Here is a 20,334-nt window from a genome sequence, read left to right as displayed (position 1 = left end):
AATTCTTGCACGGATTCACAGGTCATACTTGAAATTTAAAATTCTGCATTCTGTCGTAACTTCACTTATCATCCCAGGAGAAAAACAAACTACATGCTTTAGTTTTTTTTCTAGGATCTGAGTTCCTACTGCTTTCAGGGCTTACTCTGGTATTGAAGCAATTTAACAGGTTGAGTCTCAAAAAAAAAAAAAAAAAGGCGGGGGGATTCTTGGGATCCTCAGAGGAGAAACCTATGAAGACACACGGAATGAATGAAGCATACATGCACAACAGAGAAATTACTAAGGTTTAGGTGGGCCCTCATTTTCCCACTTTTCCTCAGAAACTACAATTTCCCCAATATAGTCTAGAACTAGCTGTACCTCTTCTGAGAGGGGAGGGTTGCTCTTTAGCTCTTGAGCACCTAGAAAGGTTAAATGTACCTAGAGCACCTTAAATGTACCTAGAAAGGTTTGCTCTCCATCCTCTCCTGGGTTATCTGTGAAGGTGGCAATCAAGGATTTTGCCTTTAACTTAAGTGAGCCTCCTCTTCCCACCTATGTCATCTGGCCAAGATAGGACTGTTCAGGTTTTCTCTTACAGAGATTCCAGGGAAAACTAATTTAGTTATTTGGGTATGACAGTTCCATCTCCTAACATACTTCCGAGCTCCAGTATCATCATGGTATAATATAAACAGATCCAGGACTTCTTTCCTAACTCTTGGGCTGAGTCATACCCAGAAAAAAAAGTGAATCTGGGTGAGAGACAAAAACAAGGCCCACCTGAAACAAACAAACAAACAAACAAGAAGACTGACTTCCAGAAATGAGGAAGGGTAACACACACAAATAGATTATGCTCTCCATCTGAAAAGACAGAAAGATTTCCTGAACTCTGCAGTGTCCAGGACAGAGCTCTGCCAGTCCCTCAGCGGCACAGGACAGAGAAGCATCCAACAGGAAGTTGTCAAGGGATCTTAACAGCATGTGTGTCCTCTGTGTGCATCCAGTACCCACCTCCCCTGACCTCAGGCTCTGGAAACACTCCAGACTATGACAAACTGCTGGGGAAGTAAGAGCAAAGACCACAGATGAAATTTTCTGAACTAGGACTTGCTATTTACTAACAACTCTGCCTAGAGAAAGAAATGAGAGGAATATTTACCAGCCTGAAGTCAGGTGACTGATTCAACTCTGTTCATAATATATCAGTTTTCTTTATTCATGAGTATTTTCCAAGATCCCAGCTACCTCCAACCCTATCAGAAATTATTTTAAGATCTGGGAGAAATATTCTTAAATAAACTTACATACATTGTAACAGCAATTCAAGAAGTCTGAAAATGGGAGAGCAATAGGAAATTAGGTACACTATCTATATGAAAAGAGATGTTAAGTATATATTTAGAAATCAAGAGGAATCAGAGTAAACAAGGAAAAGCATGCTCATGAAAGCACATTCACCTACTGGAAAAGGGAGTTACGGCATTCCTTTATTTCTTACTGTCAGAAAGTGACAACTTCTTAGAGTAAGATGGGGAAAGAGGGCTGAATTCCTTCACCCCATTATGAGAAAAATGTATGTATCAGTACACAATGATACACATGGCAAGAGTCAACTTGTTCCAATATTTCAAACTCCCTTTCCTCTTTTTGCTATAATACAACTAGCATACCCATTTCTTCCTCTGCTTCCTTGATTGCACATTACAGAAAGTCAATTCTTGTTATATTCTACAAAGTTACCACAAAAACTGACTTAGTGAACATAAACCATTGCTCCAAGAGAAAAAAAAGGGTCATGTTCCCACAAGCCTCTTGTCACGTTTTTGTCAACTCAATAAAATATATTGCTGATTCATTAACAGTAAACTCATGGCCAAAACACCATAATTCATGCCTGAACAAAGTTTATTTAATGTAGGTATTTTCCCCTTAAGGAACATCACAGCATTCTTGTGCTTGGGAAAACCAGCCAGCACTTCATTGATTGACTGACTTGTTTTTAAATATCTATTTAGTTTTGAGAGGGGTGAGGGAGGGAGGGAGGGAGGGAGAGGGAAAGAGAGAGGGAGAGAGGGAGAGAGCACGAGCATACAAGATGGGGAGGGGCAGAGAGAGAGGGAGACAAGAGGATCTGAAACAGGCTCCTGCTAACTGCAGAGAGCCTGACATGGGGCTCGACCTCGTGAACTGCGAGATCATGACCTGAGCAAAAGTCAGACGCTTAACCGACTGAGCCACCCAGGCGCCCCTAGACAGCACTTCAGTATGACAACACTTGGAGGCCATTTTAAATAGCGAAATCATCAACAAAAAGCACAAAAATGAGAAAAAACATGGCACTAAATAGACCAAGTAAAGGACACTTGGTTATATAGTATGAAAGCTGAAACAAGAAGGCACAGTGCTGCCTTATTTGACCTAGCTGGGAACATGTACCTCGAATGACTCAATTTTTTTGCCACTCTGTGGCATCAAAAGCATTGTACTGATTTGAGAGTCACAAATAAATTTTAGCGAGTAGGCAAATTGGCAAATACAAAATCTGTGAATAATGAGGACTGACTGTACATATGTTTCAATTCCTTCACTGATTGGAAAGACAGTTCCATCAATAGGGCAGTCACAACCCAGGACTGGGAAGTCAAGAAAAGAAAACCAGATCCTAAATGCTACCTCTAAATTCTCAATTAGGTGGCAACCAAAATGGCTAAGACGTAATAGACATTATTTAAGAAAGAATTGATTTTGCTTTAGTTTTTACTTTATTGTAAAACATGAGCTGGGATGGCAGGGCATCTTGGATTGTATTCGCATTCCAACTTAATGAAAACTTACAATTTATCACCTTCTTAAGTAACTGTCAAATTATTCCACAATTAGTTTTATCATCTTTTCAAATCAAACAACTGGATCTACCATTTATATTACCTGTTAATTTCACCTATATGTCTACCATAATAAACCCATTAGAGTACTTAATCTTCCAAATAAAAAAGTTTATAAAATCACATCCACAATAGGTAGCCACCATTCCAGTTTTCTTCCTTTGACTAAATAAACTTAATGCTTAAGATTTTCCACTCTGGGCTCTAGCAATACTTAGTGCTGTACTCTATTCCAGATGTCTTAAATTATAGAAAAAGGAATGTACCCGTTTCGTATTCTTTCAGAGCAGGTCTTAAGGCAAGATCACCTACCATATTAGGTACTTTCTTGTATGGACTACTCTACTGCATGTATCTTAAGTCCATTTTTTAAAAGTCACACATTAACTCATCATTGTACGTTCCATGAGAATAAGAGTTCTCAACCAGGAAATCACCAGAGAGCCTTGGTGTAGGGCAGAGGGGTTGTCAATGAAGGCCCCCGTATTGTGAGTTCCAGGATTTCTCTGAAAAGAAAACCATAGCTTTAGCAGATGTGCAAACGGGTCTATGATCCTCCACACCACCAAAATTTTAAGAATCACCTCACTGGATTCTCTTACTTTAAAAAACTTTAATGTAGGAGATTGGTCAGTGTAATTTAACATCATTCAGTATCTAATCCTGTTTTCCAAAGTTTTGGCACCTCTAGCAAGTTGTAATTTTATAAGCAGAACCAGACACTTTGATTCTACTTTTGTATTATATCTTAACCCACAGTACTTCACACAATTCATGATTTTAAATAAAGACAAATTAAATCACATCTGAATTTCTAAACTTAAATGTAGTGTGATAGTTATACTTCCAATTGTTTCAAAATTACTGGAAATCCTATCATGTTCTTGAAATGAACTTGGCGTAAAAGGCAGCAAAGAGGTCCTTATAAGGAGTGTCTGAATCTGACTTGGTCAATGGTATTCGGCAAAGTCGGCGAAACCTAGGAGAACGCAGCAGCAAGTTCTGTGAAAGGCCCATGAAGCTGGAGCACAACCAGTAGAGGACAATGGACTGTAAAGAGAAGAAAGGACGTGAATGTTAGTGCTTCTCCATTCTCCAAGGACACTGACGTCCAGAGACAGACAGGCAATAAAAAAGGAAAATTACAATCTCTGTAAATAGCAGTGCACCAGACTGAGCAAGACCTGTAGCGGCTATTAGATACCTGTCATGAATCTAGTAAGTAAGAAAGGAGGCTGAAAGGACCAAAAAGTGAAAAGAAAGCAAAAGGAGAGGTATTCATGATAGAAAGTGGATGACAGAGAGCATCTCCCAGGCAGAGACTCAAGACAGATGTCACCTCCCTTCTTTGGCAATACAGCACACTTCTCCCCGAACAAGAGTCCTGACAAGCTGCTGTACTGGAGGCAGGGTACTGTGGGGCACAGCCATTCAGGCTCCCTGGATCCCATTTCCCTCCACACAGTGATCTATCGTCTATAGTGTCCCCAGTAATCAGCTTCTTAGTCAGGAATGTAGTATCTTAGCCTTTGTCAGAGACAGTCTCTCTTCCACTTTCTCTTGTACTTCCATCCAGGGTGACTTATTTAGGTCAAGGACTAAGTTCTGTAGCCTCTCAAAATATTCCCATACATACATCCCTGTTCCAAACTTTCCTTTGGCATCAGAATGTGATCAGGCTCCAGGGGCATGACCCCATGGTGGTTTAGTCCAGGTCCCGGAGTAGAACTGCCTGAATCTGAATTCCATTTATTTGACTTTGGGGAAGTTATTTTCCTTCTGTTTCAGTTTCCTCATCTGTAAAATGGGAACTGAACTATACCTACTTCAGAAGGTTGCTGGGGGGAAAAAATGTGATAACTTACAGAGACTGCTAAGCACAGTAGGTGACCTACCTGCCTTTGTTCCAAAGTAAATTCTTAGGGGCAGAACGTAACACATCCTCAAAGGAGATTAGCATACTAGTTATGAGCAGGAGCCAAACTGCTTGGATGTGCCTTAGATACTTAAGAGATGTTAAGTATCACTTAATAAATGAGTGACCTTGGGTGAGTTACTTACCCTCTGTGTGCCCATTTCCTCATCACTAAAGTGGAGATTATAATGGCACCCACTTCGGTGCACACTGGATGAATTATATGAGCTAAAATATGTAAGCCATTTAAAACAGTGCCTGGCACAAGGTCAATATCAAATAAATAGTGGCCATCATCATCTGAACTTACCCAGGACACAAAAACTACCCTGAAATTGCCTACTAACAGTAATTCTTCCTTAGTAATGAACTTCTCTTTTTTAGCTGGGTATACTGCTATCTTAAAAAAAAAAAAAAAAAAAAAAAAGACTACTTGCCAACCTCTTCTGCAATTAGGTTATGACCCACATAAGTCAGACGTAAGCACAAGTGTTTGGTGTGACTTCTGGCAAGGCTCCTTAAAGAGGATAACTGCACTTGAAACACCCTTTTACCAATCCTGCAAGATAAGCTCCAGCAGCCATCATGACCATCCTGTGGCCTTACAGATAGAAATTACAGGCTGTGGATGATGGAACACATCATCCATGAGAAGAAGGCGGATGGGTTTCTCCTATCTTCACGCAGCTGCTATACCAGCTCTACCCCAAACTGCCTAACTCTGAATTTCCTATATTGGAGAGAATAAACTTTTGGGTACTTAAGACATTGCTCTGTAGATCTCTGTCACCCATTTCAAACCCAATCCCTCACGGAAAACTCACTGCTCCTATCTTATTTGATCAGGGAGTTTCCTTAGTTATAACTGGTATTATTTTCCCCCAGAAATGCGATGACTCTGTACTATTCTATTTTCACAGGGTATTTTACAACATTACTATTACATGAAAAGTACCATAATAAGCACTTGTTGCTATTTCATTACTTCTCACAGACATTACGATGTCTATTTTAGAAATGTGGAGACTTACTTATTTTACACAGGATTAGTGACAGTATTATGGCCAAGAGACAGCTTTAAAAATACATTTTTGATGCTAAAAACATACCGGTTCAGATTCTTAGGATAATGAAGTACTTTCATATATGCAGATATAACTTTACATACCACCAACAAATGACTTCTACTTCATGGTCTATGTGTTGGCCCTCAGCAAAGACAGAGATAATGCCAAATACAGCTTTTGCCCTCTTTGCACTAAAGTTTCATTGGGAAATAAACAAAAGCTGAAAATAGGAAATAACTGCAAACGTTAACTATTTTTTTCCATTTCTATCAGAGTGTAATGACATGTAAATGGGGACAGATGTACCTATCTCACTGAATTTTTATGAGGTTAAGCGATATTATATATGAGCCATTATGGACTCAGCATGAAATTTTGTTTCTTTTTTAAGAGCTAAATTCCTTGGCCCAGTCTATGTAGATAGAAGGAATTCAATATTTCAACTAATTAAACAGAGCAAATACTATGTTCACAGCGCTGTGTAAGACTGAAAAAAAAAAAAAAAAAAGAAACAGAGTTGACAGTTAACTCACTTTCACACAGAGGAAGATTAACCAACCCAAGAAATATTCGAGTGTCACTTGGTGATAGATTAATTACTACAGAAACCTGGAAACCAGTAAGGGACTTAGTCAAATGAAGCTCAATAGAAGAGGCTGAATCCTGGGGCACCTGGATGGCTCAATCAGTTAAGTGTCAGACTTCGGCTCAGGTCATGATCTCATGGTTCATGAGTCCGAGCCCTATGTGGAGCTCTCTGCTGTCGGAGCAGAGCCCATTTCAGATCTCTCTTCCTCTCCTCAAAAATAAGTAAACATTAAAAAAAAGAGGCAGAATCCTAGCCAGTGTAAGCTATGCACAGAGAGGATTTAGCACACTACACACAATGCCGGTGCTTACTCACTGAAGGTACTGTCGCAGCAACTGGAATCATCAACACTGATACTGCACGAACGAAGTATGTAATATACGTCTGAAAACGAGACATTCCAGTTTTTTGCAGAGCAAAAATCTGAGAGAGTAGAATATAAACACACACAATGAGTATTAAGCATATTAAATTAGACAAGCTTTAAAATACAACCTGATTTTTGACTGACCTCCACCTACATATATTTTAATAGAAGCAAAAAAGTTAAAAATAAAACACTGATAAATGCATATGGTTGATCATCTGGTTTTTTTTTAAAGATTGTAAGACTGAAAGTCCTTTCAAGATAGCTACTATGTATGAATCACTACCCTTGTTTTGGCACCTACATACAGTGCCTGGCATAAAGAAGGAACTTAATAGGTACTTCCAAGGTTTGTGATCTGACTCCATGGAATAAGGGGAGAACCAGGCTAGGAAAAGCAGTTATGATTATGAATTACTTAAAAGGCAGCATCATAGTGTAATAATTGCGAACACAGAATCTACATCCAAACTGTCTAGATTCATGTGAACAGCCCTGCATTTAGTGGTTATGTGACTTTGTACAAGTTACTTAACCTTTCTGTACCTCACTTTCTCTAACTTAAAACAGGGGTAATATTAGTAGCTACATCACAGGATTATTCTAAGAATTAAATAAGTTAATTCATGTAAATTGCTTACAACAGTGCCTGCCACATGGTGTATATTAAGTAAGAATAAATTTTCTTGGGGTGTCTGGGTGTCTCAGTTGGTTGAGCATCCGACTCATGACTTCAGCTCAGGTCATGGTCCCAGGGTCATGAGATCATTGCATTGGGCTCCGCATGGAGCGTTGAGCCTGCGTAAGACTCTCTTTTCTCCCTCTGTCCCTCTCCCCGGTTCGCACTCTCCCTCCCTCTCTCTAAAATTAAAAAAATAAAAAATAAGTTTTTTTAAACTTATATATACTGGGTCATTAGTCACTAAAAGGAAAGACTAAGGATTGACATTAATTCACTGTGACCTTGTGTTTACCACTTCCTTCGTTCTAACAAATATTCACTAAGTACCAAGCACATTCATAAGATTGTGCTAGGTGATCTTAGGAAAACACTTAGACTACACATGGAGTCTTTTCTCAAGAAACTTTAACCCAAGACATTAGAGTACCATCATTTTAGGATGGTATTTTAGATTCCCCAAACAGAGACCAGTGACAGGTCTGTGAGATCTCAACTGAAGTTCTAAAGATCATTTCTAAGGTTTCTTCCAGTTCAAAGAGACTATGTTCTACTCAAAGTCTGGGAACAGCTCCTCATACAACTAAAAGCTTGCTTTCCCTAAACTGCTGAGTAACACAGTATGGGATAAAGGTAAGACATAGTTGACAATTCATATTTTGTATATCTGTATTTTTCCACTCCATCATATAAAGTTAAGTTCTAACTTTTCTAGGGTCATACAGCTAAAAAATGACAATCAGATATGGTGTTTCCTGCTTACAAATTTACATTTTAAATATACACACAAATTGCCAACCTACTGGAAGAATAAAACCAGATTGATAAGCATCTTAATTACTCTCTTTACCAAAAACAAATCACAAAATTGTATGTATTAGATTCAGATCATTGTAAAGGTGAAAGAGACTTTGGAAGTGTTCTAATTCAGCTCCTCCATTCTAATTATAAGCATGTGGCCCCCAGAAAGATTAAGGAACTGGCTTAAAACAGACAGAGTTTGGCAATGTCTGATCTATGACCAGAAACCAACGAATCTCAATTCTAGCTCAGAGCTATCACCAACAATTCAAATGGTGCAACAGCAACAAAAATCTCAATGATTCTAATGGCAAACAAATCTCATTTAAAACCACTGACCTCCACTATTAGTAAATTGATGACACCAACAGAGATAGGCAGAATCCAAGTGGAATCTAGTGCAGTGAGGTCACGAAACCACAGGATCCCATCATTAGCCAACTGTTCCTGAACAGAAAAACCTGCTAAAACAGTTTCATAAATAAAACATAGCAGGAAGAAATACACAAGACATAAGTAGTCTAATTCAAATAAGGGGTCTTTCACACTGAAGACATGTATTGCTTTCATTCGTTTTCATTCCACAACATAAACTAGTCCTTCCTGTGCTGAGAAAGAGGCAAGAAGCTCTCTGTAGCAGTTGTAGGAGCATAGAGTAGCAGCACTCTTTCAGACTTGTGTTTGTATAATTATTTGTCCATAGGCTACTTTCTTTCTGTTCAGATTACTTTCTGGTTAGAAATGCCTTTAAATGAAAGTAAAAAATACATGCTTTCGTTTATACTGTTTCTTAATTAATGTGTACATTCATAACTGTGAAAACTTTTCTGAGCTCTTAATTTTATATACAGAAGAAATTCTTGGCCAGAAAACTTAATCATGGAATTATAACACTAAATTTATAATGACTTCCATGAAGAAGTACAGTTGACCCTTAAACAACTCAGGGCTTAGGGGTGCTGACCCTCCGAGCAGCTGAAAATCTGTGTATAACTTTTGGCTCTCCAAGAACTTAACTACTGAAAGCCTATTGTTGTCTGGAAGCCTTACCTATAACCTAAGTATCATATACTGAATTCTTACAATAAAGCTAGAGAAAAGAAAACGTTATTAAGAAAATCATAATGAGGGGCGCCTGGGTGGCGCAGTCGGTTAAGCGTCCGACTTCAGCCAGGTCACGATCTCGCAGTCCATGGGTTCGAGCCCCGCGTCAGGCTCTGGGCTGATGGCTCGGAGCCTGGAGCCTGTTTCCGATTCTGTGTCTCCCTCTCCCTCTGCCCCTCCCCCGTTCATGCTCTGTCTCTCTCTGTCCCAAAAATAAAATAAACGTTGAAAAAAAAAAAATTTAAAAAAAAAAGAAAATCATAATGAAAAGAAAATACATCTATAGTGCCGTACTGTAAAAAACCCACCTATAAGTGGATCTGCCCAGTTCAAACCTGTGTTGTTCAAGGGTCAATTCTATTACTATTGTCCTTTCTATATTCATTTGTTTTCTCAACATGGCTAATTAGCTAATACGTGATATTTTAAAACCTATACCCTTGTAAGAAAGATGGTGACAATATACTAATTATAAAAAGTATAGGGATTTTTCACATTTTGTTTTTGTTTTTTGAGTACAAAAACATTGTTAGAGAACTTATTTGGGGGAAAGAGACTTCTATAATAACTACCTTCTGAATGTGTTGCTCCTGTGCTAAAATTCCGGAGGGCAATGGACATGAAGATCCACATTGGAAACTGAATCCAGACCAACACAGTGGCTTTGAAAGGGTGGCAGTTGTCCCGAACATACAGCTCTGAAACAAGCCTCCGCATATTCTTTAGATAAGTGAGTCTAGTTTGAAGGAAGAGGGAAAAAAAGGGAAAGGAGAAAATGTCATTTGACTAACAGTGCTTCATACCCATGGTACAAACACACCCATGTCGTGGTTATTAGCTAAAGTTTTGTGCAGGATTTTTAGTTCTCATAGGCTATATTAAGGGGTTGCCTAACAAAAGGCAAATAAAGCCTTTTACTGAAAATTCTCTAGAAATGTACACGAATTATATAACAATCTGATAAATCTGACATTGTCGGATTATAAGCTTTGTCTCTGATGGTCTTTGGCCAATTAGGTTTTAACAAGTGAAATTTCACTACTGACATGGTCTGACCAGTCTGTACCAGAAATTCTAAAGGGGAAAGCACATTTAACTAAAACCCCTCCATTCCAGGCAAGCTCAATTACTTGATCTCTGAATATACCTTTTATAGCAATGTGGTTCTGTAATATGTATGTTCTTGACCTATTAAAATGGTCTCCATTCTTCAATCCTTTTTCTTTTTAATTTTTTATTAACGTTTATTTATTATTGAGAGACAGAGAGACAGAGCATGAACATGGGACGGGCAGAGAGAGGAGACACAGAATCCAAGGCAGGCTCCAGGTTCTGAGCTGTCAGCACACAGCCTGACGCAGGGCTCAAATTCACAAACTGTGAGATCATGACCCGAGCCGAAGTCGGACGCTTAACTGACTGAGCCACCCAGGTGCCCCTCAATTCTTTCATGAAGATTTTCTTCATGTTTCTCTGTTAATCCTATTAGTTATTCCTGCTCTTGCCTTAAGTCCCACTTTCTAGATCAAAGTCTCCTTGAAGGTCAACTGTTGGGTCTTACTCATCTCTAATTCTCTTGTAGCAGGTTTTTGTACAAGGTAGACATTTAATACGCTTGAAGGTAACACAATTATAGTGTAGTATTACATTAAGACAGTACACAGATATCCCAAGCTTTGTAATTTAGACTCTGCCTACTGTTTGAACTTTATTTTTTGTTACTCTTGTACGCACACCTATATATTCTGGTGCCTAAATGACATAGGTTATCCAATAAATCAGACTTCTACATCAGCATGCTTTTGGAAGTCATTAAATCATCTACGTGGACAGTCCGCTTACCTGGCTATCCACCTGACAAACTCACTTTTACCCTTCAAGACTCAGTTCCATTGAAAATGCAGGAAACCCTCAGATGTGTCTTTCTAGAAAGTCATCTATCTGTGTGAGGATGTATCTGGAAAATCATTCTGCCAGTACTGCATAAGCAAGGTATCAGGCTTGTCTAGGCTGCATTTATAACTCAGATGAGCAGCTATGAATCTGTTATTTTGGCCTAGATTTGTTGTCCTTAGATTTCTCTGATCAATAAAACTTAAACACTGTTAAGTTTATCAAGTAAAGATATTAAGCTACCACAATGTTTTTTTTTTTTAAATGTCAGGTCTTTCTGTGGCACCTGGGTGGCTCAGTCGGTTGAACATCTGGCTCTTGATTTCAATTCAAGTCATGACCTCAGGGTTGCAGGATCCAGTCCCGAGTCAGACTCTGCACTGCGTGTGGAGCCTGCTTGAGACTCTCTCTCTCCCTCTGCCCCTCTCCCCTGCTTGCTCTCTCTCTCTCTGAAATAAAAATAAATGGCAGGTCTTTCCAAATTTTCAACACTAAGTGAAGAGGGAAGCAATTTCATGTTGAAAATAGTAGGCAAATGTCTACCCATATAGGTAAAAATATATGAACAACCATATATACATCATATACTCATAATAAAAACCCTTATTTTTCTCATTGCTGTGAACTGGTGAACACTTAGTCTAGTAAGGACCAGAATTTGACTAGTAACTTAGGCTGACTGAAGCAGGACTTAGAAGTTCCCAGTGGCTGAGTGCAGGCATAGAATTGCAGCCCATTCAAGCACTTTCTAAGGGCTAAGAGCCCAGGTAGACAACTACACAGGGTAACCACAGTGGACAGACAACACCTTGGCTATCTAATTTCTTCTACCGTGGCATTCACACATTCACATTTTCTACCTCCCCCTTCTTGTGGGTTATTGTCTGCTGTACCTTTCTTTCCAAAACAGTCAAGTGTATAAATATTCTGTATCATTTGCTGACTAAAATTCCAACAGACTGGCATGGTACCTTCATCCTGTGAAGCCTTCCCTGACTTTCCATGATGACCGAACTTGTACATAACCTTTTTTATAATTGTTATGTCATTATTTGATTATAGGTCTTTTTCAGGAGGCTGGAGTCCCTCAAGAAGGAACTTGCTCTTTGTTTTTCTACTTCTTGCTTTCAGTCCACTATATGAAACTGTCATACCACACAAACGCATTAAAATATTAAAGAGTGAAAGAACTACTTTGCTGCTACAGCTACAGAATACTCAAACCTCTAATTAACATAATCACAGACACAATTTGGGTATGTATGTAAGTGTACGTATATATATACATACATATGTAGGTCTATATGCACAGAATTAGCTCACCTTGCAGCTCTTTTGGACCATTTCAACTGATTTGCACGAATTGCAATTTCTTGGTTAAGATGCCTTGCAATGTTTTTTATTTCTGGCTGCAAATTTTCCACCTAGCTAAAGAAAACGTAGAATTTGTTATGAGCACATAAAGGATCTTATCCATAATCACTCATAATATTCCTCTAACTCACTCAGAAATGTGGTTTACTGATCATGTCAAGAAAATTTAAGTCTAAGCAGAAGATGTTAATTTGCTTAAGAAATCTTCAGTTACAACCAAATTTCAAATTCCAGCTCATACTCTTAGCCATGTGATTTCAGGCAAGTTACTTAAGCTGTAAAACCCTGTTTCCTCGTAATATAAAATGTTTAACAACACCTACCTCACAGAATTATTATAAGGATTAAATAAGAACTGAATCCTAGAATGTTTCACCCCTGGATCTTCCAATAATGTAAACTGAGAAAACAGAAGTCTATTAATTAAGAGTCTTTAATACGCTCTGTGACAGCGACAGAGCCACAAAAAGTTTGTATTTATTTCTGTTCTGTGTTAATTCTGCACAGCACGTCACTGTCTTAATGGTGATAATTTCCTTTGTTTCCGGGTCTCCGCTTCCTCAATAATTATTTGAAAACACGTTAAGACATTATTTTTGAAGTTTCCCATTTGAATAATATTTTGCTTTCAAAGCACTTTAACCTACAGTATTTGATTTGATATAACACTGTGAAGTAGGCCAGGAAGGCATTACTACTTGATTCCACAGAAAAAATAACGAAACACTGAAGGTCAAGTGGCTGCGACTAACCCGAGTCGTAGGCAGCAGGGCCTGAATAAGGAACCAAGTTTGCAAATCGCTAGTTTAGTAGTTGTTTTCAATAAGGTGAACTGGAATACTCGGGGACAAAAGATGCTGCAGGCATACAGGCTACTACAACCTTTAAGACGGAAATTTTACAGGTTTCTCCACACAACTTCTTCGGCTAATTCTTTTACTTCTCTCATTCTCTAGCAGCAAGCAGCAGCAACCACTTGGGCTTGGAGCACAAACCCAGCAGGGTAAACGACATGACAAGTACACATATCACCAGACATCTCTCAATTCCATATCCAGTGCTAGTTAAATTTCTTAGCAAAGAAGGCGGTCACGATGATTTACATTAAGCACTCCGGCGGCAGCCAGGGATTTTAAGCCCCCGGTAGACGTCTACCACCCTTCACCGCCGAAGCTGATGCGCAGGGTGCAGGTGGCCCTCACCTTGGCCAGGATGTAGTGCTGATAGGCGGCCAGGGGTAGAGTGACGGCGCCGCGCAGAGCCACGGTGGTGAGGCCGATGCAGGCCCACCAAGGCAGGCCCGTGGCGGTGTGCACGCCGAGTAGCACCTCCTCCGCGCCCTGCACCGGCGCCGACGTGGCCAGGGCCTCGTACCAGCTGCCAGGGCCGCCGGAGCCCACTGCAGAGACTGACGCCACCGCCCAAGCGGGCAGAGCAGAGTGCTTAATGCCGCCCGTCGAGGTTGGCGCAAGAGGCGGGACCCGGACTCCTAACTGCAGTGCAGGCAGCGGCCGCAGCCACCTACCGCCAAGCCGGCACAGCATGTGGGCGCCGGGGCTGAGCTAAAACACAGGCATCACAGGTTAGAATCGGGCTACGATCCGCGGCACCTAGACCGCCAAGCGCACGCGCCGGAAACCCAAAGCGAAAAACGGGCGCTCGCTCCACTACTATTGACCTTCCCGTTCAAGCCAGTGACGTCTTGCGTCGCACTGGCGATGACGCAGGAGGTAGGAAAGTCCCGCCTTTCCCACGCGGCACTGGGCAGGCCTACTGCGCAGACACAAAACTTTCCCGCGGCTGGCCTGGAGCGCCTCGGACGCTGGACCGGAATTGTAGAGCCGGGGGCGGGGCCTACTGCCGGGGGCGGGGCCTGCTGCCCTGGGCGGGACCGGGCTGTCTATAGGAGCCCTCGCCTTTTAAGTCGGTGTGAGGCGTGAGCCTTTCCATTCCTTTACACTTTAGTAGGTTTTTTTTGTTTGTTTGTTTTTTGTTTTTTTAATGTTTATTCACTTTTTTGAGAGACAGAGTGCGAGCAGGGCAGGGGCAGAGAGAGAGAGGGGTACACAGAATCCGAAGCAGGCTCCAGGCTCTGAGCTGTCAGCACAGAGCCCGATGGGAGGCTTGAACTCACAAACAGGGAGATCACGACCTGAGCCCCGTTGGACGCTTAACGGACTGAGCCACCCAGGCGCCCCTATTCTTTTTCACTTTCAAACTGATTGTGTGATTTTAGTGGAAAGACTGGGTGGGTGGTTTTTGTGACCATAGAGGGTAGTCCCCCACCTCTTTACGTGCAACCTGATTGCTTCTGCTACTTACTGAGATAGGTTATACTGCCGAAATGCCTGCTTGGAGAAAGGCATGTGTTTCTGGCTGACCCTGAGTTTTAATGAGCATCCATTACGTACTAGGCATAGTTCTATCTACAGTATAAAGATTTAACTGGTTTACCTGTTCCAATTAACATTTTCAAGCCCAACTGCAAACTGAGTGTCATTTTATCTTCCATTATAAAGAGCAAAACTTTATTAAGATAGTCTCATTACTTAAGAGGGGTTAATCACTGGCAGCACGGTGTATTCTTTACTAGTTTACATGTATCCTATAGAAACGTTCAAGAGCCTCAACAGTAACATTTTGTCTTCGGGTTAAAAGGAATAGGCTAAATCTACACGGAGTAGTTTTTAGTTTTGTGTTCCTGACAACAGTACACACAAACTGGAATGACGTGAAGGAGTTTACTCACATAGGGGTTACTCCTAGTCCTAGTCCCCAAATTGTGTTGTGCAGAGTAAAATGTTGGTTAAAACAAGCCTCCAACAAATGTTGGGGTAATGTCAAACTGCAGTTACAAATTTTGCACCTACATGAATTTTGAAATGTTTCAACACACAAATCCCAACTTATGCTATATGTACATGTTCCTTTTTAAAATTTTTTAAAACTTAAGTTTATTTATTTATTTAGACAGAGAGAGGGAGTGCGAATGGGGCAGAGAGAAGGAGAGAGAGAATCCCAAGCAGGCTCCACACTGTCAGCACAGAGCCGATGCGGGGCTCAAACTCACAAACTGGGAGATCATGACCTGAGCCAAAGTTGGATGCTTAACTGACTGAGCCACCCAGGCGCCCCTGAGATGTTCCTTTTTAAAAGGAAAAATAAAAACAAAAACAAAAACAAAAAAAAACGAAGAAGGTACCACTCTACTTAAGGTAAATAAGAAACAACTGGTTGCTACTCACTACTGATTTTAAGTGGAAACGAATTTTAAATGGAAATATCTGCACCTAAAGATTGTGGGAATAAAGAAGCAAATTCTATGATGCTGCGTTCCTCTCCTTCCAGAGAACTGGTGTCATTGGAAATTGGTCCTTCCACAGTAGCACTTAAGCTAGGTACTCTGACCTTTTAATATGCAGGAGACACGGAGTTGATGAGGTCCACCTTTTCGGATACATATTGGTATCACATATTCTCACTTTAAAGTTTTGCTATTGTAAGCTTCAATATTGTGATCTAAATAAAATTTATGGATATTTTTCTACTAATTTCACATATACTAACATTCATTTATTAGAGGTGATCGAAACTGATCTACTTGGTAAAGCATGTTGGGGCGGGGGAAGTATCTGTCAATTATAAACCCCAATACAGGAGTTCCTGCTGGCTCAGTCCCTGGAGTGTGCAACTCTTGATTTCCGGGTTGTAAATTCAAGCCCCACGTCGGATGTAGAGATTACGTAAAAACTAAAATCTTAAAAAAAAAAATTAAAAAGCCCAATACAAAAGTAGAGTGTTAGCGCTGATGTGTATGTATGTACTGGTTATCCAACATTGTGGTAACTTGTATCTTTTGAGTTGCAGAATACAGTATGAAATGACCATACAAACACCTAGCAAACCAAATGAAATCTTGTCAACTCTAATACTGCAAATGAACTTGCACAATATACCAGAACACTTAAAGTTCAACATTTATAATTAGCTTATAATTAGCCTATAATATTCTTGTCTTCACTATGTCACTATTTTTTTTAACTTTAAGCTCCTTAAAAACAGACTTTCATTTTCTTTCTGCAGTTTCTGAAATTCTTACCCATCAGTGCTGAACACAGGAGTGGGGTCAAAATTTGAATGTAGGCTATTTACACACATAAACTGTTTATTTGTACTTTTAATTTCTCATTTTCCAAATATGCCTTTTGAAGTGTTTGACAAAAGAACCTTTAAAAGGCATTTTCATAAGAAATTGTTAAAGTGACCTCTTGGAATCAGATTTAGGTTGAATTTCTTTTTTTCCTCTACTTACTTAATGCATTGCTTTTCAAAACCAAAGCTACATAATGTAAAATTAGCTTCTCTCTCTCTGTCAAAAAACATCTTTGGGGCACCTGGGTGGCTCAATCGGTTAAGCGTCCAACTTCGGCTTAAGTCATGATCTCACAACTTGTGAGTTCAAGCCCTGCGTCAGGCTCTGGGCTGACAACTCAAAGCCTGGAGCCTGCTTTGGATTCTGTGTCTCCCTCTCTCTCTGCCCCTCCCCCGTTCGTGCTCACCCTCTCTCTCTCAAAAATAAACAAACATTAAAAAAAATTTTTAAAGAAAAACATCCTCTCATCTTTCTTATCATGGTTCTTAAGTACCGAGTATGCAAAATTGGCTTTCAGCTTTCAAAAGTGTGAATGCATTTAAAGGTAGAAGTCTAATATGAAACCTCTTATAACACATCTATTAGTCATGTATTCTGTCACATTACAGAACTCTTATTTATGTCAAGCCATAGTTGCACACTCTTTACTCACCTAAAATACAAGTGACAGTAGTTTTGCAATCAAGGTATATAAGTAACACAGTTAAGTCATATTAAAGCACTAATGAAGCTCTCATCCTAAATTCATCCCCTGGAAATAACACCAGTTAGTTGAGTGTTGGGACTTTCGTGAAGCAAGCATTGATCAGTGGGATGTATACAGGTTTCCCTGCTATCTCCTACCACATCTTTCATAGGCCAAAATGGTGGACAGCAGAGTGGCCTCTGCTTTCTGAGGGTGTGCGTTATACTACTTGGCATTGCAAAAGTTCTGTACTGGCAGATCTGCAGGAATGAGAGTGTTTCTGAAAAACTCAATGTGAAAAATAGATGAAATAAAACAGAGGCTCTGAAGAAGCTTTGTGATTTTGAATTTCCCTCTTTAGTCTATCACTTTGTATTGTTTGAAAGATGAAGTGAATAATATAGTGTGCAAAATAATTTTTATCAAATGTGTATTTAGGTCATTTGAGTCAAAAGAAAGATGGTGTAATATTTTCATGAAAAACAAGACAGAATCAGTCAGTGAACTACTGACCCCACCGCCATTTTTTTCCTGAGAAGAAAAATCACAATAAGTATAGTAATTTAACAAAAAGTTAATTTTCAACTACTAACAAAATGACTTAGTTTTACAACAACAGTAAACAGAAGGGGAAAATATCTTTCACATGAATAGTAAAATCAGTTTTTCTGAATATGTTGATATATGTTGAGAACTTATGAAAAGGGGATTCTGTTGGCACTGGTAAACAAAATCAGCTCTAAAATGGAATGCTTGGTATAACAAGATTACACAATTGAGGGGCGCCTGGGTGGCGCAGTCGGTTAAGCGTCCGACTTCAGCCAGGTCACGATCTCGCGGTCCGTGAGTTCGAGCCCCGCGTCAGGCTCTGGGCTGATGGCTCAGAGCCTGGTGCCTGTTTCCGATTCTGTGTCTCCCTCTCTCTCTGCCCCTCCCCCGTTCATGCTCTGTCTCTCTCTGTCCCAAAAATAAATAAACGTTGAAAAAAAAAATTAAAAAAAAAAAAAAGATTACACAATTGAGATATTAATTATTTCAGTATTTGAAGTGTGATCTAACCCAAATATTATTTCCAAGAGTTAAGTCACTTCTTAAAAGAATGAAAGAAATACATTATGTAGTCTGCAATTACACAAACCATATACTTTCAAAAAGGGGGAAAAAAAGACCTGCATGGTCTCAAAGGATTATGGGTTCTTTTTTTATTGTTCAAATAAAAATGCAGTGCATTACATCTGAAATATAAAAAATGTATTTGAAAAATGTTCCTAGTACAGACTTCTAAAATCATGGTATTGTACTCAACAAGACTGATCTCTAAAACTAAATATGGAGCATACAATCTATATCCCCCTGTCCCATAGGTTTAAAGTCAAGAAAATATAGGTTCTTTCTTAGTAAGACACCCCCCATCTTAACAAATTTTGGTGAATGAACACAACTCATGTGTTGTAATAATTATTGGGTGGTATCTATTACCTAGCAGGATTATTTTAGTTATAAAATAATCCTAGTTAACACAGGGGAAAAAAAATAAGCAAAAAATTATAGGATAGTGGCAAAAGTCATAGATAAAATACTGTTAAATAGCATTACACACCTTTCTTAGTAAAGTGCTGTAGTTTTATTTCATAGCTATGTTTGCAGGATATCATTTATCTTTTCCCTTAAATTTGGCCATATCAATCATAAATTTATATATTTTAAGACCACTTCCTAAAAGATATAAATGTGTTGTTTACAAACTTCTAGACATTTTTGAGAAATCTTTTTACTCCTTATTCAAGCTACCAGAATAAAGAAATCATTTCATTTACTTTACAGCCAAGGAACCATATTACTATTGTCAACTCTGAGTCATTTATCTAAATTTTAGTTTTACCACTGTGGAATCTGCTTAATTAAAAAAAAAAAAAAAGAGAGAGATTGTTGCATTCATTACTTCACTTTTATGCTTACTTTCTTTTATATTTCAACCATATGATTTATTTTTCCATATGAGACAGGGTAGGACACATATTCTTCTTGAATACGTTATTGTTTATTGTTTTAAGTGAATGGAATAGATAAATCCCATTGAGTAGTTTAGTGTGGCTCTGTATCTTATATAAACAGGTAAAATGAAGACGTTATTTTGTATTCTGTGTAGTCACGTATACCATAAACTGTCTTAGTGACAAATGCAAAATTACCCTTATTACTTGCCCCAAGTTAGCTGTTGATCCCTTTCACTGATAATATACAAGTGTAGAGAATAAGGAGCCTTTAAAATTGGGGGGGCGGGGGGGGAAAGATACTTTCCACTACATTACTGAAAATTGGAATTTTTATGTTGACTCTTGATGACTGGAAAGCCAATGTTAAGAATCAATATTTTCCAATATAAAATAGTAGATTGAATTGTTTAATAATAAACAGTATATTAAGAGCCTATATATGCTGACTGGGAACCAGTGGTGGCTTTTTAAATTCTCAGAACAACTAAACATTTTATGGTTAGAAGCAACCACAAGTGATGATGAAGGTGCTCCATTTCTCTGTAGCAGCCATTACAATAAAAATCTTTACAAAATTACTTCACGATCAGCAAGAGAATTTTACTGGTAATAGCGGTAAAAGTGAAGAGAGAAGAGTGAAGAGAAGTGTGTATTAGTTTTAAAAGTGTGAGAAGGTAATAAAAAAACATGAAAAAGTGATAGATTTCTTCTATATGTGCCCTGCTGCAAACAAACTCTAAAGAGAGCAAGATGGGTATTTTAAAAGCCAGCATCGGGAAACATCCACTGATAATGCCCATTGTTTTACTTTATACTTAAATTACACAAGCAGAAAAG

General features: G+C 39.1%; 1 protein-coding gene across 5 annotated transcripts in view; it reads right to left on the bottom strand.

The window, feature by feature from the left end:
• COX18 (cytochrome c oxidase assembly factor COX18) overlaps window positions 1-14,389 on the bottom strand; it is a 90,311-nt gene extending 75,922 nt beyond the window's left edge. For 2 of the 5 annotated variants that reach the window (XM_086704872.1, XM_086704873.1), the window contains exon 1: window positions 3,186-3,754. Coding sequence is in view for 2 of the 5 variants with exons in the window: in XM_025922074.2 (XP_025777859.1) it covers window positions 3,750-3,923; window positions 6,760-6,867; window positions 8,631-8,755; window positions 9,968-10,131; window positions 12,612-12,712; window positions 13,865-14,206 (1,014 nt within the window). In the remaining 3 variants the exon portion in view is untranslated. Of the gene's footprint in view, window positions 1-2,731; window positions 3,924-6,759; window positions 6,868-8,630; window positions 8,756-9,967; window positions 10,132-12,611; window positions 12,713-13,864 lie in introns of those variants that run through there. The other 3 variants (XM_025922074.2, XM_086704874.1, XR_015250413.1) reach the window with 3 other exon arrangements.
• Window positions 14,390-20,334: the final 5,945 nt, after the last annotated feature.

This window comes from Puma concolor, chromosome B1 (assembly GCF_028749965.1).
Source record: "Puma concolor isolate L17-30 chromosome B1, mPumCon1.1.hap2, whole genome shotgun sequence".
In the NCBI taxonomy this organism is placed as follows: Eukaryota; Metazoa; Chordata; class Mammalia; order Carnivora; family Felidae; genus Puma; species Puma concolor.
The sequence above is the reverse complement of the archived record's forward strand: the minus strand, read 5'-3'. Positions and strand labels throughout refer to the sequence as shown.